Source organism: Urocampus carinirostris, chromosome 13 (assembly GCF_059441175.1).
Source record: "Urocampus carinirostris isolate Australia breed hairy pipefish chromosome 13, RoL_Ucar_1.0, whole genome shotgun sequence".
NCBI lineage: Eukaryota > Metazoa > Chordata > Actinopteri > Syngnathiformes > Syngnathidae > Urocampus > Urocampus carinirostris.
Window position 1 is genome coordinate 27,122,923 of NC_142361.1, and position 24,421 is coordinate 27,147,343.

General features: G+C 37.8%; 1 protein-coding gene across 2 annotated transcripts; it reads right to left on the reverse strand.

Annotated features, from left to right (window-relative positions):
* adam8a (ADAM metallopeptidase domain 8a) lies at positions 1–24,346 on the reverse strand. 2 transcript variants are annotated; one of them, XM_088351040.1, is made up of 25 exons: positions 23,754–23,903; positions 23,568–23,665; positions 23,431–23,501; positions 23,285–23,363; positions 20,993–21,069; positions 20,475–20,679; positions 18,840–18,917; positions 18,685–18,753; positions 17,380–17,549; positions 17,214–17,295; positions 15,614–15,756; positions 15,364–15,541; positions 13,054–13,143; positions 12,774–12,969; positions 9,104–9,185; positions 8,844–9,021; positions 8,470–8,556; positions 8,318–8,402; positions 6,401–6,509; positions 6,113–6,311; positions 4,691–4,738; positions 4,558–4,614; positions 2,007–2,057; positions 1,864–1,944; positions 1–712 (listed from the first exon to the last, which is right to left on the reverse strand). In XM_088351040.1, exons 1-25 carry the CDS (start codon positions 23,797–23,799, stop codon positions 665–667), a joined length of 2,607 nt encoding a protein of 868 aa, XP_088207166.1. In that variant the 5' UTR covers positions 23,800–23,903; the 3' UTR covers positions 1–664. The 2 variants fall into 2 exon arrangements, with proteins under 2 accessions (XP_088207166.1, XP_088207167.1); XM_088351041.1 differs by lacking the exons at positions 1,864–1,944; positions 2,007–2,057 and adding an exon at positions 24,332–24,346.
* Positions 24,347–24,421: the final 75 nt, after the last annotated feature.

Here is a 24,421-nt window from a genome sequence, read left to right on the forward strand (position 1 = left end):
ATCAGTTTAAAATTTTATTTCAGCACAAGCATGTCGACACACAATAGCCTTTATAAATATAAATTAAACTCAAATCGAATCTTGAGTCCTCGTCGTAAGGAATTTGTTATTATTACTTATTTGAGTGACAATGAAACTTGTAAAAGTAAATATTATTTAAAAAATCCCTTGAGTAGATAAAATTACCAGTAACATATTGACATGACAAAGAAAAAATAACCAAGCAATAATTCATACATTCAAAAAGTCCCAAAACAAGGCAAATTCATTCTGTCCTTACCACACAGATTTTTTTTAAAGTGCCCACGTTGGTGCCATATTTGAAAAAGTACCAAAAAAGGTTATAAAAATAATTACAGCATCGGCAGTGCAATCACAAAATGTTCACATATCTCAGGATGGAGGAGGAGAAAAGAGGGGGAGATGTTTCCCTTCAAAAAGATCTTCATCATCATCATAGTTGCACACTCATTAGAGCTGGCTATCAAAGGAGCAAAGGCAAACGGCGGCGGTCCTCTCGGCGTAAAAACTTGTCTTTTTTATTCTTGATCCTTCATCTGGATGTCGTCCCTGTGTGAATCTGTAAGACGTTTCCCGAGAAATGTTTTGATTTTCGTCCTTGCCGGTGAGATGAGAGCATCAGAAGTAAAAGGATTCCCCTTGGTCATCTAGGTCTGCCGCTGAGAGGAGTCAGGGCAGCTTTCCCTGCGAGCTAAACAAAAAAAAAAAAGAAGCATCGTCTTATTTGAATACAATTTCTTGAGATTCACAATAGTTGTCATTTTCAAAAAGACCAAGGAAACTCTGTTTGGAGGATCCATTCGCCCAATAATTAAAAGAACATACAAAATCCACAGAATACATATGCAGAATATCTATCTATCTATCTATCTATCTATCTATCTATCTATCTATCTATCTATCTATCTATCTATCTATCTATCTATCTATCTATCTATCTATCTATCTATCTATCTATCTATCTATCTATCTATCTATCTATCTATCTATCTATCTATCTATCTATCTATCTATCTATCTATCTATCTATCTATCTATCTATCTATCTATCTATCTATCTATCTATCTATCTATCCATCCATTTATCCATCTGTCTATCCATCTAACCATCCATCTATCCACCCTACCTACCTACCTACCTACCTACCTACCTCAACCTCCCACCCACCAAGTGTTTGGACCCCAGTGACAAAATGGATATGGAGTGTCTCCGCTACATGCTCGTTTGTAAGCTACGAGCAAATTAAAGGACACAATACTATATTTGTTGGCCTGGAGAGAAATGGCCGCCACTAGGCTGTACTTGCCCAAGACACTCCACAGGAATGGTGCTCCTACAACCGTAATGGTTAAGTGATCCCACAACCATATGTGTACATTTTTGATAAGTTCAAACAGTTTAATGTACACAAATACTGTAGATTAATACATTCTGATATTTCTCTTTTATATTCCGATTCCCGTTAATATTGTAGTTGTGAAAAATGAATTCAGCAGCAAAATTCACTCTCTTATTCTTCTTCAGGGAAAGTGAAATTAAATGACATCACAGTACCCGAAGATTCGTGTAACAACTACAAAGTGGCCTTTGTTTTATCACATTAACAATCTGAGCCCGAAGACATTGTGATGTCATCATCAGTGGACAGTATTGACAAAATGGCCACCCTCGAAGGGGTAAAGAAAACAAACTCTTGGATGTTGCTGCCTTATTCGTAGCCCCACAAACACATAATTCATCATTAGAGACGTTCGATACCGCCTTTTTCAAACTGATACTATGCCTGAATCCATTATCATGATTCCCTAGGAATAACGATGATATTTAGCATCAAGACGTACCAACTGTGTGTGAGGCAGCCGCGGATGGACGACATTGGGCTTTGGTTTGACCGGAGGCGTAGCAGGTTTGGACTTTATGACCTGAAAGTACGCCGATAATTACGTCAAAGTGACAAAAATATTAACATTAAATGCTGACTTACTGGTTTGGACGTAAGTGGGGGGAGAGGTCTGGATGGAGGTTGTGGCTTTGGCTGGAAGTCATCGCAAACCACAAAGTTATTCATTAGAAAGACAAAACTATCTTTACGTTGTGTTACAGAAAATAAAGCTTTTTGGGTGTTTGCACTAGTGAAGGGAAATGAGTGTTTGACAACCGTCTTTTCCCCTGTGATAAGGTTCAAAGGCCACACTTCCTCTTCTGTTCTCGACGAATACATAATTTCATGAAATATACTGAACAGTGAGAAAATGTGTGTTTAAAATAGTTTGTTTTTAGCTAACCCACAAAAAGAGAGACCGCTAATTACGCCTTAAAAGAAAAACAACCTTAGTTTGTGACCATGATGTGCCAGATTTCGGGTTTCAAACAAAATGATCCAATTTATTGTGTAGTTTATAAAAGGAAAAATTAGAACCCATTTTTGAAGGCTATTTTCTACAAAATGTTTTTTGGTGTGGTAGCTTTCAGCCAAACCTTGTTCCTTGTTTGGGGTTTAAATAAATATAACCCAATTTTGTGTTGTTAAATGACCCCACCCGAGACCTGAATTTTTGTCCCAGAAATTGGAAATATGAATAAAATAATAAATCATTACACTTTAAAAAGAAAACAATGCAATCATTTTGATTGTTTCAAGCAATATTATTTTATATGTTATTATAAATTTGTTACAATTTGGGGGATTTTAAGCAAATAGGTTTTTAACTGTCCAATGTTGTTTATAAAACAAAATGATCATTTCTTTTGCTAGTTTAAAAAGTGACCCATTTTGTTGGATTATTTTGTATAAAATCAATAATTTATGACAATAAAAACAATAGTTATAATTATTATTATTATTATCATCATCACAATAATATAATAATGACAATAACAATGTTGATTTGCTTGCGTCTATTGAATTGAATAGTCTATATTGTCATTGATATCAACATTGTAAAACATTGACATGGCAATCCAGGCTAAACATGTGAGAGATACTTTAAGGAGAATAAAAAACTAAGACTGTTTGGAGAGATATGCAAAAATAATGACAAAGTAGTGCTTACTCCACAGTATGTGCTGCATCTAACTTATTGTCGTTATTATAACCCAATTCAGGGAAGTCAATTTTATTGTATTGTCCGTACTTCCACAGCCACGTGTGTATTATTTTGCATCTTCTAGTATAGCAAAACTACGGTATCATATAATTGTGCATTTTATCGTTTAGCTCCTCAGTGGCTTTGCTTTGCCATTGCATTTTTGCTTGCATTAGTTTGGTCTAGATCAGGGGATGGTGTCATAAGAGACGGCTCAGCTAAAAAGTCTCTGTAGTGCGAAGTGGAAGGAGAAGAGGACGACGAGGTGAGCGGAGAAGATGAGGTAAAATTTTGGACTATTTGATAAAGTTTCAGGAGCGAGCAGAGAGAGTGGGAAAGGTGAGATGGCACAACATTCATTTGGACAGGTAACTTAAAATTAGTTTTACCTGGTTATATCAGTATCAGAAATTATTTTCCCCCCATTTTATTAACACTCCACTTATTGAAACATAAATATTTTGTTTGTTTATTGTACATGATTCAATTGTTTGTTTGTTTGTACATGATTCAGATTGAATCGTTTCTTGTACATGATTCAATTGTTTGTTTGTTTGTACATGATTCAAATTGAATCGTTTCTCCGGCGCCGTCACGAATGGCAGCCACTCCAGCAGCTCCCGTGTTATTTTCGATTGTTCTCAGTTATTTTCGATTGTTCTCAGCTTAGGGATGCTGCTGGAAAAGTGAATTTCCCTTCGGGGATGAATAAAGTATCTATCTATCTATCTATCTATCTAATTTGGTTTTTTTTTGGGGGGGGTGTTCAATGCTTCTGGGACCATTTCTGTACTTTATTTATACAGCTCGCATGGAAATTTTAATTATAACAACATTTGATTATGTTCTATTGTTGGGGGCATTCTAGAAAGAGACATAACATTTGAAGTTAAATAAAATATCATACAGTGGTTTTTTTTCTGGGTTTTTATAAATAAAATAAATAACCAATTTTGTGTTATTTCAAACTTAATTACCTACCTGTATTCCAAGGAGGTCTTATTCTATATAAGTTCATGTTTCACAGTGTATAAGAGAATTGAATCGTATAACATAGGATAAAATAGTACAAGATAGGGTAGACTAGAATAGAAGAGAAGAGAATAAAATAGAATAGAATAGAATAGAATAGAATAGAATAGAATGTACTATGTTTTGGAGTTGGTTTAATCAAAGAGCCCAGTATCTACATTTTGCGGTTTCAAACTGAATGATCAATTTTTGGGGGTTATGATTTTAGACACAATTTTTCTTCACTTCATAATAAAACATTAATATATTTGGACCACTTCACCAAAGTAAAAGATTAATCCACTCCCAACCCAAATTATTTTCAATACTGTACCTCTCCCTAAAGAAAATCATTTTATGTACAATCTTCCTGAACGAATGACACAATTTAAATAAGAATGGTTCTTTGCTTTATATTCTCTTTAAAATATCACGTACCTCAGTGTAAATTGGCTTGTTGGGCACTGCCGGTGGCTTGAGGGGAGGCTTTAATCCCTTGAAAAAACATTAAGTGACTTGAGTTGAGGATGATAAGAGCGGGGGTTTAAAAGTAACATCTGGGTAACGTTACCTGTTGTATCTTAGATGGCTGTGGTGCAGTTGGTTCCTTTTTGGGGGCCTGCAGAACACAACAAAGCGGATAGCATGACTTAGTGCACTCAGTGACCAGAAAGTAAAATGTTATACAAGACACAATACAAGGGGGGCAATGCTACAGAGACAATGACTACATTTACATGCAGGCAGTAATACGATTGTAAACGGACTATTGCCATTTTTCCAATTATGTAAAGCCGTGACAACACGCACAGAAGTCTTGTTAAGGTTTGACCTAAAGTGTTCCAATAGCGATGGTTGCGTCAGTCCTTTTTATTTTCCTTTTAATAATCACATTCGAGTAGTCTGATTTTATACCGCAAAGCATTGTGGTTTAAGATCAGGTAATTGTGTAATTGTAATCCTGTGCAGTCCTTTGAGACATTTTTGTGATTAAGGGCTATATAAATAAATGTGACTTGACTTGACTTGGGACTTCTAGTACAAAGATGAATGTTGCATGCAAACTCTGCTTTCCTCTCAAATAAAAGCCTCATGTGGATTGGTTGATTTCTCCAGGACATATACATTTTATTTTTCTGCCCCTACGGCAAAAATGACCGTGCTTCTTGCTTGTTATGAACAAGCACAGCTTGTAGAAACAAGGGATGTAGCACTTTTGGAGGAGAGGGGAAACAAGCTTGGTACTTTGTTGATTTTAGTAAGTGAAATGAATGAAATAATCATTTATTTAAAAGGTAAATATTTGCGTAATGGCATCGCCCCATCCGAGCTCTTGTAATTGGAATACTATCAAACGCCATGTATACGTGACTGTTCCTTTGTCATTAATCATATAAACCCTTCGCTCGGATAGCTCCTAAAATCCAAATTCTGATCCCAGTCAGATATAAGCCTGTATTTAAACGTAGTCAATGATAATAAGCTTGTTTCTGGCTTCATTCTGTTCGAACAGGTAAAAACTACACTCTCACAATCCTGCAATATGAGGTCTGCTTTTCTGTATGTTCTCTTTCTCTTTCTCCCATAGGTCAATCACTAATGGGTGCTAATTTCCCCCTCACAGCTTTTGGCTCTTATTTTGATTTACCTCTTCCCTTTATTACTACTTTGTCCCCTTTGGCACCTTGCTAGTTTGTAGTCTTCAATATCAAATCCCAAGCACTCTTGTCTCAACTTCTTCTTATTCCAGTGGCCTGAACACTTGCCTAACCCTCTGGACCAAAAGTACTGCCTGAAGAAATCATAGACTGTCGCCTTCTCTGTTTTGGTTTAGTGGAACCCTGACCCCTCGTCTGCTGCTTGGATCACGATTGTTGCCTGGCTACCTAGTTTCTGGTGTACGGATAAAAGACCTGCACTAATCTGTGTTTCTGCACTTTGCTTACGCACAAACCCGAGTGGGTTCTTGACATGCCCCATCAAATCGACGCACCTGAGGAGCCGTTCTGCATGGCTTGCACGCCACACTCGATTTTTCAACCACAGAGAAGGAAAGTGGTTTACACAGTTGTGTGGCTGATGACTCGACAAATGTTGGCTGGCTGATAGTTGTGGAGCGAAGATGAGGGCTGCGCCCAGCGTTGCCTGATGGAAATAAAGGATTTGTCTGTCCTGAGGTAGATTCGGGGCATCTGGAAAATGAACAAAGCATTACAATACAAAAAAACAAATGACAAAGACCTCATTGATCCGTGGAGGTCAGGGGAAAAGGATTTCAAACCTTTTTGTGGGTTGCCTTTTCTGGCTGCAGCACATGAAACCCCCGATGAGGAGAGCGGCGACTATCAGGAAACTTACAGCCAAAGACACAATAAGGCCCAGTCCCCCGCCTGTAGACATCACAGCATCAAAATAGCTTAAGGGGAGCGACACTTAATGCCCGCTAACTTCATTACTGTCGCCTCAGAGGGAAATTCCATGAAAACGCTTTTCTATTCGAAACACAAGAACGCAGTATTCGGAGGCCACGTGAAATACGTTGCATGTAATAAATGTCAAATAAAATAAGGCAAAGTCACATGTAAATCACATCCTACTCAAACAAGCAATTACTGTAAGTACTGTACGTACTGACAATCTAATGGTTTTGTCCTCTTGTTTTGGTTTAGTTTTCCCACACTGTTTTTTTTATCTCATAATCATATGTTTTATACGTAAGGCAATAATGCCATATCTTTTTGTGTTATATTTGGAATTGTACATGATTATCTCATAATGTAGTTTGCGTAATACTGAAGTGTGATATCTCTTTTTTCACACCATTATAATAATGAAATACTCAGGCTCAATGCTTGTAATCTTAAAATGCACATATTCTTGTACATGTTTTGCCCATTTTAAGATATTCTTTGTCTTATCTTACCATCATTTTAACAATTTCTTCTATAAAAATAAAAAATATCGCAAAATGGGGAAGATGGATGATTTATTTGATCAGCCTATCTGCAACGTTGTAATACAATAATTTTGGAAGAAAATCTCAAACAAATAATAATAATAACAATAACAAAAACAATAATAATAATAATGATAATAATAATAATAATAATAATAATACAATGCGACTGGCTGGCAACCAGTTCAGGGTCTCCCCTGCCCACTGCCCGATGATTGCTGGGATGGGCTCCAGCACCCCCGCGACCCTACTGAGGATAAGCGGTGCAAATAATGAGATGAGATAATAATAATAATAACAATAATAATAATAATAATAATAATAATAATAATAATAATAATAATAATAATACACTGCGACTGGCTGGCAACCAGTTCAGGGTCTCCCCTGCCCACTGCCCGAATATAGCTGGGATGGGCCCCGGCACCCCCCGCGACCCTACTGAGGATGAGCAGTGCAAATAATGGAATGGGAAAAAAATGGAATGGAATAATAATAATAATAATAGTAATAATAATAATAATTTAAAAAGTATTTTTAAACACATTTTTTGTTAAATAAAAAGAGTGAAAAATGTAGACGATGGATAATGTATTCAATCACTCTTATTATACCAGTGTCATTTTAACAAAATAATTATGCAAATAAATCTCAGTTAAATCGTGATAACAATAATAATAATAATTATTATTATTATAAAAATGATTTTCATACAGTAAAAAAATATCCACCTGTGGAAAAAAAATTGAAAAGATGATTATTTTACTTGTTTTATTACTTTTCCCCTCAATTCAAAATTAGACAGAACAGCAGTTAAAAAAATCTGGTACCAACTACCGCATCTGCATCAAATACCACAGTGAAAGGTATATTTTTTCCAGTTCTACAATAAATCCTAAAACATAAATATTTGCTAGGCTAATTTAATTTTTTGACTCATAGTATCTGATACAACATTATATTGGAGCTCCTCAATAACCTTCTGTGAGTAAGATCTTCATTTAGCCCTTATAGGTAATTGGACGTTTGTTGTATTATTACATTAAAAACACTCATGTAAACATAAAAATTATTTATTTTTAAAGAGATAAATTGATTGATAACAAATATTGATACCGAGATGTAAAAATAAATGAATACATTAAGATCATTCTAATATTCAATTGATATAATACAATTATTTACCCACATTAATTAAAAAAGAAAACCAAAAAAAAGTCAAAGAGTATAGTTATAATATACCTTGAGTGACTTCTGATTCCAGCACATCACAGTACGGTGGTGCCCAGCCAGGATCGCAGTGGCACTTGCTTTGATGGTTGCAAACCTGTTTTGTAGATACACTCTTAGTCAATATGGGATGCCGAAAGCTGTGTTTAGTGCAAGAATCTCACCCCGCGGTTGTTGCATTTGGAGGAACAGTCACTGCTTCCGTATTCTCTTATGTTTCTGATGTCATGACACTTTTGGTTGTAGCATACCTTAAAGATGGAGCAGGCTATGTTTGAGTGAATGTATTTTAAGGAAGTACAAGAAAGTAGAAACCCGGGATACTCTAGACAACTGCTTTACATTTATATTTATTCATAGTGTTTTTTAATCGAACACATTTATATTACACATACTGGTTTTTTTGGGGGAAGGCAGTAGATAATTACCATAGGTTTCTATCCCCCGCTTTAAATCTAATTCACTTTGCGATCCGCACCTCAAAACGGATTATTATAGCATCCCGGAGGTCTACGGGATTAGCAAGACTTAGTTTTACCATATTGTTACCACACTTGGTACCGGTGGGCACCATGCCCAAATCGGCAGGATAGTTGTCTTCAGGGTTCATGGTCGCCTCGTTGCAATCCTCATTTCCAACTTTGTAAAAGGACTTCCTGGATGTAACCGGGAACTCCCATCCCCCGGAGCAGAAAAGCGTCCCGCATGATTGCTCCCTGCCACCAAACAATGTAAAGCAATGAATCGCAAAATAGGGAATGCAATGCAACACTCGGATATCTTGTTGTCAAAACATACTGGCCAAAACATCGACGCATGAACAAGCTCCTTCTGCAGCCTCCGTACTGGAAGAAGCAAGCGTCTGCTGCCACCTCAGCATCTAGGAGCAAAAAAATACAAGCTGACCAAGCAGTCCTCTTACACCAGGGGTCCCCAACCTGGCGGCCCCCTAAGGACAACTGTGGTGTGTGGTGACGTTTTCTAAAAGTAGCTCATTAGTGCCCTTTTCTTTCATCTTTGTTTCACTCAAGGCTAACACATCAACCTTCCTTTTAGTCATCATCCTTCCGATTTTCCCTTTCTTTCACTCAGTCGCTTTACTTCCATATCCTCTACATTTAGTGACCCTAAAACTACGGTTTGCAAGACCTTTCGGTCTCCCGCCCACCTTTCTTTACCTTGCTGTCTCTTAGGGAGTACAGATAGAGAGGAGAAGATCCCCAGTCCCCTCGCTCCCTCCACTTCAGTCGCCTCTTACAACACCCAATGGACCACAGTAGGAAAATTCTCACCACCTCCCAGGGGGAGAGGGCCCATCACCACATGACAGGAGTATGTTAGGAGTGACAAGATTGGATAGATTGAGAAATGAAATTGTGAGAGCCAGAACTGGAGTAGTAGTGGAACTGAGCAAGCGTGTGGATAAGAGAGTTGGTTTGGACACATGGAGAGGATGGATGAGGAGCGAAGGTTGAAGATGATCTACAGAGCAGAAGTCAATGGAAGGAGACCAATCGGAAGGCCGCAATTGACGTGGATGGATGGTGTTATGAGTGCACTAAATGTAGTGGAAGCTAGAGCTCTTGTTGGTGATAGGGATGAGTGAAGAGGTGTTGTAAAAGGATAGTGGGATGTTTAGACGTGTTATAAGGGATGGGCAGGGCACCTGTATGATACGGCAGGGGTAAACCAGTGAAAGCTGTCGGGCCCTGCTGTTGAACAGAAGAGTGTTTTGTGTCACCCTGATCCGAGGGACATGGTTGCTTACTTGTGTCATGTTTCATCTGGAGGGACGAAAGCATGACAGACTTGGGTGCAGAGGCGCTTAACTTGTTTGGGTGTTTGGGCATTTGGTCCAAAAATGTTTGTGTGTTTTTTGCTACATTTTCCCTTTTTTTGTTTGCTTTGTTTTTGTATGTGTTTGTCTTGTTGTCGGTCACCCCTCTTGAGGGATATGACCAGGGTGAATAGATAGCTCACTAGTGCTGGGTCATTTGGATTTTTTTCATATACGTTTTTTTTTTAGTGGTTGACTGAGTCTATTTAACCCTACTTCCAATCATTAACCTTGTAATAACATAGTAACAACATAGTAATGACACAATAAGTTATTTTACAAACGCATATCAAACTGGGTGCCCTTGGCGCTAATTAATAACAAAAAGCAGCTCTGCCTTACACAATCAGGAGTAAAAACTTCAGTTGTTTCGGATGAATGTCGAATAATGCATACAGTGGAGTGGATTCACAAAGAGTAAATGACAGACTTTCAAACATTGAATAACACAGGCCTCAAACTCACAGCCCGAGGGCCAATTGCGTCCCCGCCTTAATATGAAAGCTTAATTGAAGTGCAGCCCATGCCAAACATGCGTTCAATTTTTTACTGATCGGTTTATTTCTTCTTATTTCATTAATGTTTTATTTTCATATCTTATTTGACATTTTTCAAAAATGTATTTGAAAATGGTGGAATTTCTTGTTCGCCAGATCCTAGCTCTGAGTCAATTAAGTTTGAGGCCCCTGTTTTATAAGCAACTGTCGTTACAACATGGTGTTTTACTCCGCTACTTTTTTAAGGGAGATCATGAATTACAACCTCTTCTGATCGCCAACTGTTCCTGTTTCGTCCAGGATGTAACACACAACCCTCAATTTGCCACTAATGCTTAAGAACGCATTCATATCTTATTTGACATTTTTCAAAAATGTATTTGAAAATGGTGGAATTTCTTGTTCGCCAGATCCTAGCTCTGAGTCAATTAAGTTTGAGGCCCCTGTTTTATAAGCAAAAACATAAAACTATTCTGACTGGAATTGCAAACACACTGAACCCCTAATGCCCCCAATAGGCAGGTAAGCGCATTGCGTGGCTGCCCCTGGCTAACAGTGTGCGAGTGTGTGTGTGGATTGGTAAAGTGTGAAGTACACTGTGAAGCGCTTTGGAGGTCTTCAGTTGTATACAAATGCAGTCCATTCCATTCCCAAAGGTTGGTTGATAATCTTTATTTTTTATTTTTCTTATTTTACTGTAGAAGTAAATAGAATGCGCTTAAGAAATACTTAAAATAAGTCAAAACATTTTTTGCTTCTTGGAGATTATTTTTGTCCTATCCTTGTTTAAAAATCGAATTTTATTTTTCTATGGTGTATTTATTTGTTTATCTTATTTATTCAACATCTTCCACATAACGTCATTTTGTTTATTTACAATAATGTTTAAATATTTTTTTGTTTATTTTTTATTTTAATGAATTCATTTTTTGTGTAAAACTATACTTTCCACATTTTTCTTATTGTATTAAATTTTTCTCGAGTATAATAATAAATGTAATATTTGTATTCCTCTATTATTCAAACAAACTCAATTACTGCTGTTTTTATTTTAATACAGAGATAAAAATATAGTAGCATAATAAAAACATTAGCAAAAATTAGCAACGAGTATTTTTCTTTTACATTATAAGTTACTGTTTGATCAAATTTGTCTAGCTTGTGATTCTTTAGACCTGATTTTCTCAAAAAAGGTCCATAATCAGTGATAGGGTAAACAATGTAGTCGGCAAGTTAGGCAAGAATTTGACATTGACTTCACTGTTTTACAATCTAAAGCCAGTTTTAATAATCCCTAAATCAATAAATACATGAATTATTGTTACAAATAAACATCAGGTTATTGAATAGAAAAATGGGTAATCATATCTTAATGATCAACTTATTTGGAAATGTTGTTGCTGCTAGATGTTATTGCACAACTCTTCAATGCATTATTTAGATTTTTATTGCACTATTGATTATTATTACAATTTAAGCCAGTCTCCAAGCCCTTGTCACGGTTGCCATGGCACCCAATTGGCCCCGCCCGTGTATCACGGTTGCCATGGCGCCCAATTGGCTCTGCTCGTGTCGCGCCAGCTGCAGCCTGTTGACAGTCGGTATTTAAACTGTCCTGTCTGTCCGCTTTTGTCGGTGCGTCTGCAAATCTCTGTTTTTACACGGCAAGCCCTTTTTCGCCTGTCCTGCTCCTGTTATTCTCCCGTTACTATCTGAGCTAGACCAAATCTGCTCTCCCTTCCCAAATTACTGACCTGTTTTTTCCGCTCCTGACATCGCCATCACTCGCCACGGAAATACCACTTCCGCGTCTGAGCAACCTGCTCTCTGCAACCAGCGATCTCCAGATCGTGTGTGCTATCCTTTCCCTTCTTCCCAATAAAATTGTGAGTAACGTTATGCGAGTGGGTCCTGTTTCCCTTCTGGTCCTGACAGCCCTATTCATTATTTTACCTTATCTTTTGCTATTTAAGTCTTGTCTCCTTGTTATCGTGGAATGACATGTCTAATGTTGCTGCGATTTTCACTATGTAGTTATCAATGACAATAAAGACAATTGTAAATTTATTTCAGATGAGCTCCAATTTAGAAAAAGTAAAAAAACAAACAAATAAAAAACTCCATTTCATTTTACCTGGCCCCCAGAGTCTCTTGCAGTGCTGCTGCCTGGACGGACACTGTCCGTTGTAGCAGTATCCTTTAGCACGATTGCAAGACAGTCCGTTTTGTGCGTAGGCGTCTGGAGGGCAGGAGGCCGACAGTCCACTGCAGTGCTCTGCCAAGTCGCAGCTCCCAGCCTTGGGTCGACAGACGCTGCCTGTCGCCTTCAGCTGTGATTGAAACGCTATTGATTACACGAAAGCCCGTAAATCTTCGCAGCCGCATAGTAGCACGTTTTCACGTAATTTACTCACTTGACAGTCGTGGCAGCACTCGCCCTCAGCGCATTGGGCTCCTGTGCTTAGTTTGCAGTTTGTGGCATTGCAACAGGGATTCTTGCATTCCTAGGAAGAGAAATTAATATTACAGTGAGTGTTGGGACTAACACGTTAGGAATGCGTTCCTGGAACGCGATTAGTTTTCTTGGTAATGAGTTATAAATTAGATTTTGTAACCCAACTGTCGTTACAACATGGTGTTTTACTCTGCTACTTTTTTAAGGGAGATCATGAATTACAACCTCCTCTGATCGCCAACTGTTCCTGTTTCGCCCAGGATGTAACACACAACCCTCAATTTGCCACTAACGCTTAAGAACGCGAAGGGTGGGTGTGTTTATATTCAGGGTTGGGTACGGTTACTTTAACTTGATTACTTTTGGATTACTCCAATACCAAATATGCTAATAAAAGACAAAAGAAACTAAATATGAATAAAATGACTAATTTTTGTGCAGGCTTGGGGAGTAACGGAATACATGGAACGGCAAAAATGATGTTGGCAAGCTGTTTGGATTTATTTTCATTTTGTTTCTGTCGCATTTTATGTTAGTTTCGCCGGAGATCAAAGAGATCAAAGCCAGGAGAGAAAGCTTACCACGTGTTGTGAGTCATCATTTTATTCATATCTAGTTTCTTTTGTCTTTTATTAGCATATTTGGTATTGGAGTAATCCAAAAGTAATTGAAAGTAATCAAGTTAAAGTAACCCTACCCAACCCTGTTTATATTTACCTAAAAATCACAACTAAGTGCAGATACGGTGACACCGTCTTGAGCAAAGAGTACGAGGATGCTGAATTTCTCCTCATCGAGATATTCTCCACCGTATATACTTGCATCTAAGCTGTATTCAAAACTATCAAATAAAATACTAAAATCAGGGGTTTAGTTCATATGTGCACACAAAATTTAGTTGTGTGTCACAAGTATCGAATGGTTGGTAGAATGTGAAGAGGGGAGAGTCGGGTATACAAGAACAACTACATCAATTGGGCAAATGTGAGTACAGAATTTAAAATAAAAATGTGATGAATTTTGGTATTTTTATTTCAAACTTATTATTGCAATACATCATGCCTGGAGAAAAAAAAGAAAACGTCTTGAAGTAGACAAAAATGGAGAAGGATATCTTGGGAGTTGTTTGAACACCAGGGACATAATGTATATGGAGTGTTTCAAAAAGGTGTTTCATCGCCATCTCTCAAGATTGTATGAACCAAGAATATAAAGGTTTACTACTTCCAAAGGATTGTTTACACCTTTTATCTTCTATTTATTTTCGTATGTGGCTATTTGAAAGCAGTTTTAGGGGTCAGCTTCAATTAATACATTAATGATTTTCTTATTTTCTTCCCCAAAAAAATGTTAGAACGGCAGACAATATTTGCTAATTTTAAGTACTATTTAGAAATATAGTAAAACAGTTTAAAAATACGGTAAAATAAAAACTACAGCAAATGTATTAACCAAAATTAATAACCAGTATTACCTCATTAGCCCAAATGATAAGAAAAATTATAATTTTGCCTTCAAAAAAACAAGTACCTGATGCAGGGTATTATTTTTTTAAACATTCCTGACGGACGGTGTGCCTCAAGAGTTGATGACAACAAGTTTTCATTGTCTCAAAAAGGTTGAGAAACACTGCCCTTAATAACACACGCTTATTCGATAAATCAATTAAAATCATTATGTTTTGTATCTTAATAACAGTTATTTGTTAGTCTATTTGGATATTAACGCATGTTCTCAATCATTACATTTTATAAAGCTGTTTTGTTCCTCTTATCCTTTTTTACTTACTCTCTAGCAACAATACGGTCAATAAAACCGGGGGAATATAGGCATTTTAACACGTAAAAATCGGTTGTATGGATGAGATACAACAGGGTGGAGCAAACCACAAAAGCTGGACGAGACCGAGAGAGCCCGTAGCCAGCATGTCTCTCTTCCATCTTGTGATTTTTTTTGTTTTTTAGCTGGAACGGATGTCAACTCTACTATTGTGCAGTTGAGATTGTGTGGACCAACATTTAGCTGTGCAATATCCCAAATGGGAAATTAACTTGTCAGGCTTACATTTCAAGTACTACATTCCCAGTCTTGGCCCAAGTCCAGTGTTCCCACTGACATCAACCTTTATCTGTGTCTTCTCGGGAGGCCAGTTCAACAGTGCCCAGCACACGGACACACCGATCTGATTTCACACTCTGATCCCACTAATGTGTAGCTGTTTAACTCTAAATAGATTCCAATAACTTCAAGATGCATGAGCATGGCCTACCTCCACAGTTCCACAGTCGCACTCCTCACCGGGCTCCAGGAAGGCGTTACCGCACACTGGCCCGCCGTATATTCGGCCTGTGGAGGGTGTGTCCAAAAGACAAGCCGGGTTGATTTCCTCCAGGAACCTGTTGAGTTGCTGTTGGCTGCAGCTGCTGAACATCTCTGGAGGTACCGCACTGAAGGAGCAATTCAGAAGCAAAGTTAGCTTTGTACAATAGTCACATAGGACGCAGTTGTACTGCTTTTACCCAACACTCTCTGCCATAATGCAGCCTTTCTTCGACATTGTAGTGCCACAGATACAGTTCTCAGTATCATGAGACAAACCCAGGTTGTGACCCATCTCGTGGGCAATAGTGGATGAAACTCCGATGGCGTTGTTATTATGATCCTGTGTGCACAGTCGTCATGCAAAACCAAGTCAAACAGATGAATAATTATTCCACTCACATCAATGGATAAGTCACTTAACTTAGCATGCATGCTTTCGAAATGATAATTTTTAAGACAATGCTATTTTTATGGTAAAGAATATGATGCTTGTTTTTATGCATATATAAAACGATGATGCAAGTTTTTGCTGTGGATGAAGGAGCTAATTATTGGGCTTGGAAGAAAAGGATGGTAATCATCGGTGCAAATATTTTTTGTAGAAGAATATACTTGTTTTATGCTATAGAGCAAAATGAGGATTTATTTTGCAGGCGTAGAATAAAATGCTATGTATTGCACATGACTTTTTTTTAGTGAATGAATGAATTAATGAACGAATGAATGAAGTTTATTTGGGCACTGCACAAAAAAAATCAACCACTAAATAACAAAAGGGGACAGCAAAATATTTGCACAAAGATGAAGAGGAGGATGTAGTTTGCAAAGAAGAAGATTAAACAATTTTTTTGGTGTAGATAAGAGGAGCTATTTTTTGGGGGTGTGGAAAAAAGGGATACTAATTTTCAGCATAAATTAAAAAAAAAAATTATTAAATAAATTCAGCATAATTTTCATTTTGCCCTCATGTAGGTTTTAGATCAGGGGATGGTGTCATAATAGTCTGTGGTTTGCAATAATCTGTAGTCTGTGCAGCCCTTTGACACTCTTTGTGATTAAGGGCTATAAAAATAAACATGACTTGACTAAAAGGAGAAGGTAATATTCATGAATAAAAGAAGGTACTTGTTTCAACCATTGAAAAATATATAGGTAGTTTTTTTCAGGCATAGAAGAAAATTCTAGATTTTGCATGAAAAAAATTCCACGAGTTTTGGTTGCAGAAAAAGATGCTTTTTTTTCAGAGGGAGAATACAACGTTCTTAGTTTTTGAGGCCAGATGAAGAAGATCCTAGCTTCGGCAGAGAAGATGATGCTAGTTTCTGGTGTAGAAGAAAAAGCTACTTTTTAGGCGTAGAAAAAAACCCTAATTTTTGGGTGTCAATAAAGAAGATATTTGTTCCTCGCAAAGAAAAGCTGAAGCTAAATCTTAGCGTAGAAGATTAAGCTTGCATTCGCTGTAGAAGAAGATCATAGTTTTTGGTAAAGAATGGAAAATGATGCTAGCTCTAAGCATAGACGATTAAGTTAGTATTTGGTTAGTAGAAGATTGAGATCCTAGTTTCCAACATAAAATAGGCTTGCTTTGAGCGTAAAAGATAAAGCTAGAAGTTATGTGTAGAAGAAGTTGCTACTTGTTGCATGGAATAAAAAGCTGACGTATAAACAAAATTCATATTTTCCCAATTCAGAGAACAAAGGGATTTTGCCCAGTGCCCAGTTATTCACAGCTAACAGAATTTAAATATCCTTGTGCTAAGTATGCATAATCATAGGACACAAAAGCAAGCTCCCCACCTCATTGACAGCTCCTGAGCTAGAGGTGCACATTGCATTTGTGTTGGCGAGCCCGACCGTGGTGCCTTCAAAATCCAAACCTCTAAACAATAAAAACAGAACATTCTTGACATATTAGTCAAAGCAGACCAAATTATCTTTGCCGAAAAATACGTCTGAGACTTACGTGATGAATTGTGCGTTGTCATGCTTCAGCCTCGGCAGGAGGTAACGCTGGCGCCATTCGAGAAAACGACTGAGCGTCTGCTCGGGACTGGAGCTGACCTCAATTTGATCTTTGTACGACCATATTTCAAGACCAACCAACATGACTCGGACACCCACCGGACGGTACACCTAAAAACAACGGTAGAACTCTTTTAACGCTCAGAAGATCACCGGGACTCCACTGCCCTCTCTGCAGAGCATATTCCACCGCAGAGTCCACAGGAGGGCTTCTTTCAAAATATTATTTTATGTATACATGTATATAGTTTCTTAGTTTTATTACGATGGCAACTGTGTGGACAGCAAAGTAAGAATTTCATTGAGCAGGGAATCATGTTTCTTTACTGTGCAAATAACTACAAACACTTTGAATCTTGAATCTTTTAAAGTAATTAAATGGATTGCTTATATGCTAAAAGTTCTAAATCGATTCCAAGATTACATAACAAACCACATGATCGCGGATGTACCGAGCCTATAATACTTTCACAGACCACCCTTGTGTTGGGTCTACAGTCTAATGAGTCAATGGCCCACTTAAAAAAATATTGTAAACAGGGAAAGTGTGATACGTGTGAAACTCCTCTGCTAACGTGTAAAAATTCGCAGTCGAAGTGAGAGAACTTCTCTTTTTAATCGCTGGTAGAGAACAGACAGTATCAGCACTTTAATTTTTTTTCTATGTCTGCTATCCAGACGCAACGGAAAAATTGTGCTTTCACAGGAAATAATCCTAGACCCATAAAATACGTCTGGTCGTACATGGAATTTTGAATCAAACTATTTCACAGTATTTATTATAATCATATAACACAGGAGTAACCTTTTTTCTTTTAAGCTGAGACCTACTCTTTTTCTGATTAGCACTAGCAGAGCTACCAGTTTTATATGTATTTCTGATATAACAAGCTATCATGTTATTACTATGTTGTAATCATTAGAAGTATCAGTCAAACACTAAAACATTTGCCTTGTATAAGGATACCAAGTGATTTAAATATATTATTGATGTGCTCACTTAAACATAAATTTGAAAGAATAGATCATACATTTAAAAACACTTATCATGTAATTACTAATGCTAGTTTAAAATCTAATTACCCACTAAATCGCATTGACACATCACTGGTAAGGTATTCTCAGCACCTATCTGCAGGCTAGTTAAGTGTTCTTGAGAGGCCACTTGGTACCCATGGGCCCCACATTGGCAACCCCTGTTCTAGAGCATCACATCGGGATGCCGATCTTAGTGAGGGACACTTACCCTGTCGACATTGTTTGCTATTTCGAGCACTCTGGCTTCCACTGTCCTTTTATTACCGAACCTCTTGTACTGAAACAAAAAACATTTACTTAAGTCAATTAATGATAGGTGATGTATCTTCTAAATCAAAACAAATGTGAAAAGTAATACCAAACCTCTGTGTTGTCGACCACCACAGCAAGCTCCACTGTTCTAGGTTTTCTTCCTCCACCTTTAGTCTGGCCTCGGCTTTTCTGAAGTATGGAGTGTTAAATCAAAATCAATATGATTTTGCAATTAAAATCAAAAACAGTGAAAACAAGGAATGAGTAGTCCCTGATATCAGTGTCGATACCATTTTAAAAATGCCAATACTTGCAACGGAGGCCATTTCCCAATAAAGATCAAGAAACTACACCTTAAAATAAACTTTGGGTCAAAAACAACTCAAAATGGGTTCAAGAATTTAACAATCCGTTGATTGGATTAATTTAATTAAACTTTCTGGGTTGTTTTACTGAAACTTTTGACTTTTTAAAACAAATTACAACAAAACTAACTTTTTGGAGCAGGTTCACACAAATGGATGTAAAGGTAATTTTATGGTTCTTTTGTTTCAAAACGACAAATTTGAGAGCTTTGTATGAGGTACTGTTGGGATCCATCCTACCACAGTCCTCCAGTTGCCACCAACAGGAAGACAACCTGGGGGACCCCAGACCTGTTCTCGATCACCTGCACCTGACTCTAATCAGGAACCCAGGATTTAAGGACTGTGTCAACAGCAAAAGCTGAAGAATGTTGTTTGCCCTATATGTTCTTTAGTTCCTGCCAGAGTATACCTGCCTTTGATCTACTCTGGACTACCTGAACATTGATAGCTGTGAGTGATTTCCATACTGTGTTTTTGTTACTCATTTTCTCCCTGCTCCCATGTGTGGAGCGCCTTTTGTTAATTACTTTTGCCCCTAAATAAACTCTTGTCAGTCAGCTTATGTGCACATGTAACTGCCTCTCTAAAACATAACAGGTACTACCTCACTACCTAGCTTGTAATAAAGTGATCAAGTTTTGGGCTTGTTTTATATATATCTCACCCCCATTTTATGGGACGCATTCTCAAAAAAATTGACACATGTTTTTTTTTTTTTTTTTTTCAAACAACCCACAAAGTCGGATCAAATTATACCAAGTAAGATATCGGCCCACGCTTAACACAAATTGGGTTACTTTGACCCAATAGTTTGTAGAGTTTTGTAGAGCTAACATGACTTTACATTGACTTCATCATTGACATTGATAATGGGCAAATCACAATGTTGGGATTTGAAGGTATTTCGTCTATTGTGTTTTTATGTGTCAAGTGTAAGAAGATTAAGATTTTTGTATTTCTAGTATCGGCACCTTGTGTTGGTTTACATGACAAGGCAAGAATGGAGTATTGGTATCAGTATGGAAACATGCTTTATCAAAGTTCCAGTATTAATAGCAACATATGTACCAGGGAGAAAAACTGTTGGCTATTACTGTAGAGGGTGATATAAAAACTGACAGGAGATCACGAACAGCCCTGTTGATATTGTACTTTTAAAAAAGGTCTACTTGTGTAGTTTGCCAGTTGTGTCTAAAAACAACACACAGAACTGTGGATTTTTATAAAAAAAGAAAAGAAAAAAAAAGCACAACAATGATTGCACACTTTTCCTAAAACTGTGAATTGTACTTCTATATGTTTTTCTATTTTTGTTTGCTTTATAGAAATGTAATATATAAATAATGTCTTTGTGTCCATGCTGTGCATCTTTACGTACCAGACTGCCAAGCTGGAACAGTCCAGACGGACGAGAGACATGATCGTAGTACATGGTCGTGTTTCCATGGGAACAGGAGCTCCTTTTCCTTCTCAGGTGTTTGTAGTTGTAAACTGCATGAGGACCTTCGTTGCTGTGAACTTTGGCGTGCTGCCGCGCCAGGGGTTCTATCAGATAAGTTTGATCCTGGAGGCGGACAAACCCCCTGCAGAGAAATACGATAAATTCAGAGAAGGAACAGAAACGGGTTTACCCTCAGAGGCTGTCTGTGCATTGCTGGCAGAAAAAAATGCAATACATATAGCTAAAGCAAGAATGAGACATCTACAACCCAGACATAGTCATAATCAATCTTATTATTTCTAATGGAGGAAACGGCTGCAGCAGAGTCTGGATTTAACATGCTGGATTTGAGTCATGATGAGCAGTCTGCGTCCTCAATAGCTTTAAGTGAATTTGACATGCCATGCGACAGCAACAATAACCTATTTACAAAATGGGGAGGGAGAAAGACGTACTTCAACCCTGAGCACAACTCCACACTGGCGGAAGAGTCTTCCACTCCCACGACGTGTCCGTGGTAGTAGCAGTGATTCTGAATAGGAGACGAAAAGATTTAAACACAAATGAGGCCAAGTTCAATGTGGTGCACTTTATGAGTCACGCTGAAGGGGGAAATGAGAAAGGGAGAACATACATTAGACTTACGAATCAACTTCCGGTGTGAGGTGTCCGAATTCGAGGAAGGAAATGTCTCATTAAGAAATCACAGCACCGAAAACCGGCACGGGTGACCTATGGCCTGTGGGCCACGTACGGCCCGTTATGCTTTTTAATGGGTCCCACCGAATAAAAATTCTAGTGATAAGTTTATAATTCAGTAGACACTAAAAAAGGAGAGAAGACCTCAATGAATTTACAAGAAACCCTCACTGTGCCAAATTCTAAATCTCTTTTAACCCCCTCTGTAGCCATTATTTTTATTAAATCATCTAGGTTATAAAATGCCGATCCACCCTAAAGGATGTGGCTATTAAAGTACAGCAACATGATTGGATGACAGTGACAATTATGTAAACAGTGCATATTATACATAGTATTATAGTCAATATAACAAACTAGCATCCTATGCGGCAAATGTGTATATGTTAGAAAACAATATGGAAAAGTACAACCAATAGTTTTCCCTTTTTACGGCAATAACCTTATTTCTTCAATAGACGGTGCACTCAAACCTCATTTCAAGTTGTTTTGAGTACATTGAACCAGCAAAGCTTCTCTCTTTTTTGAAAACGGAACAATCATGACCGTAAATAGCATCTGCGGTGCATGAAACTCTGAGTCAGTGTTTAGCAAGTGCTAATTATTTAGCTTGATCCACATTGGTGGCATTAAAAACGCTCATGAATCAGTTCTAAATTGTGTTAGCAGCACTTTTTGTCAAGGTTGCCATGGCACCCAATTGGTCCCGCAGATGTGGCACCAGCTGCGGCTCGTCGACAGATTGGCTTCCCTTCAATTTAAGCTCAGTGCTCTCACTCAACCTTTGTCAGTCTGTCAACGAACCTCTGCCCCGCAAGACGTGGGTTTTGACTGTGTCCGGTTTCCTGCCTGTGTTTCCTGTCCGGTATCGTTCCCGTATATTTTTGTCCTGTTTAATTTCGATATCCAGTTATGATATCAATCCAGTCTGTCCCGTCCGGTATCTACCCTATCTGTCCGATATTTGCTCGTGGAATTGGTATCGATCTCGTCCGTCTCTGGCTTCCTGTCATTCCACGCCAGACGGCTGCATTACATCTTCCTCCCAACGATAGCCGAATCACTGGCGTTTGGGTTACGTGCATGGCTGCCCCATTTCCCGTAATATAAAAGCTTGTGTGAAAAACGTCACGCATTTGGGTTCTCCTCCCATTCCGGTTCTTGACACTTTTAAGTGTACTGCACCCAAGGCCAGCATTCAAACGGTGTCAATGTTGCAACTTATTTTTTTAATTTGATTTTTATGGGATACATTTTTCAGTATTCATCATGAAAAAAAACACATACAAAATGTTTTGCTACTTTAATCAGATGTGATCCCCAAAAACTATTGCTAGTGAATTTTGTGTTGTTTCAAAGCGTTTTATCTAATTTTGTGCTTAAAATTGGGACGTATTATGTTATTTTGCTTGTTTTAAAATCATTTTTGTATATGGTATCGGATGGACTGAGACTAGTTTTGGGCATATACTTAATGAAACAAATCAATTTATGTTTTTTTCCCCACTGACCCAACCCCTCTGCCAAATTTTACAATCCAATGTGTGTCAAATGTTTGCCCAACTTTGACCAAAATCGAACACTTCAGTGGCTATGATGCAAATTTGAGTAAAGGACAACATGCGTGGGTATGATGCCACAGGACATCCTGTTCTTGATGAAGAATCGGAACAACCAAACTGAACATGCATTTGACACACTGAAGAATGAACAAGTCCTTCTCCACTATAGGGGCGAGACCATTGTGATAGTTTGTCCTTGTCCTTGGACTATCTCAGCTGACTTTCCAACCGCAGAGACCACACCGAAAAAAGTTATTTGCCTTCTATACAAGTGGGTCACAACTTGGACGGAAACATGGGAAAATATAGGTCCCCAAGGACCCCGGGCTGCAACTGAATTTGATCCTGCTGGATTTTTTTTTTCATTCTATTTTGTGAGAAAAGCTGAAATAACCCCTGAAAGAGAAATGTTCCCCCACCTTTTCCTTCCTTTTATCCTTAAAATATACATTTCAAATCTCACAATTTTCATACAATAACATATACCTCAAGCACATGAGTTGATGTTAGTCGGGTGCCTTGCTTGGAATAATGTGTCACAGAGAAGGTTTTTCCGATGAGCTCCCTGAAGTGATTAAAAAATCAGTAAATGTATTTTCATACAAATGGACAAACTGAAAAATCTCCCTTACACATTTCTTTCCAAGTGCAATGTGTGATTCTGTCCCGCAATCTTCACAGAGTATTGCAGTACATCTGAATGCTTCAAAAAATATTTCATATACGTGAGTGGTTACGCTGCTGTAGGGTACCTGTTTGAGATCCTTACCTGATGGGTGGCATCATTTGTGATGCGAGATGAATTCCTCAGTTTCTGAGGAGTGACTGTTTCATACTTCATCACATGAGGTAGAGTCCACACACTCCCTGCAAATAGGAATATCCAGTGAGCCAATGAAGAAAACAGAAATAAAAAATAAAGTCTATAGTACGAAAAAGTAGAAAAGATAGATACCCCAGGCGGAAATCAAAATCCATATGGAATATCCAAAGTGGGTCATGTTGCTCGGACGTACTCAGTCATTGTGAGCTGCGCGGTCTGAGAAAATGCACAAGACCAGCTTCTCTCCGCCCTTCTCTGTTGTAATTTCCTCAAACTGACCCTCTGACGCACAAAAGAACAAGGGAATAAAAAGCATGCGTTTGTTATTTCTTTTTAAAAAATGCAATATGTTTTACACTGATTTTTTTTGTAATGCGTGAAATAAAAGTTAGCAAATCGGCCATAAACCTAATGCGCGAAAAAGCAAACAAACAAATGTAAATGATAAGTCAACTGGAGATATTTTTCAATAGACTCTGACACATTAATATGGTGTAATACTGTTGAATAAAATGTAAGAAATAAAGGAATTGTTATTCGGACAAAAGTTTTCGAACTGTCATGTTTTCACCACCTGCTGGCCATCTACGTGTACTGTAGTTCATACACGAGAAAGTTAGAACAAAATACAAAACTCTTGTAAATATGTTATCTTTTCTCAATCTGGTAACTACAAAATATGCATACAGCGTTGAAAAAAAGTAATTAACTATTTTCGTGAAATAAAGTTAAGGTCGAAAATGTGGAATTTCCTCAGTGGATGATTTCACATGGTCGCACGATGGCGCCATTTTCCTTTT

Bases quoted from the DNA above. Each gene is read 5' to 3' on its own strand.
- adam8a (XM_088351040.1), bottom strand. From the start codon at position 23,799: ATGACCCACTTTGGATATTCCATATGGATTTTGATTTCCGCCTGGG. The intron at 17,296-17,379 runs GTAAGTCTCAGA...TTTATTGTTTAG, and splicing joins GACAACGCACAATTCATCAC to AGGTTTGGATTTTGAAGGCA. The intron at 15,757-17,213 runs GTGGGGAGCTTG...CTGTGCACACAG, and splicing joins GCTCAGGAGCTGTCAATGAG to GATCATAATAACAACGCCAT.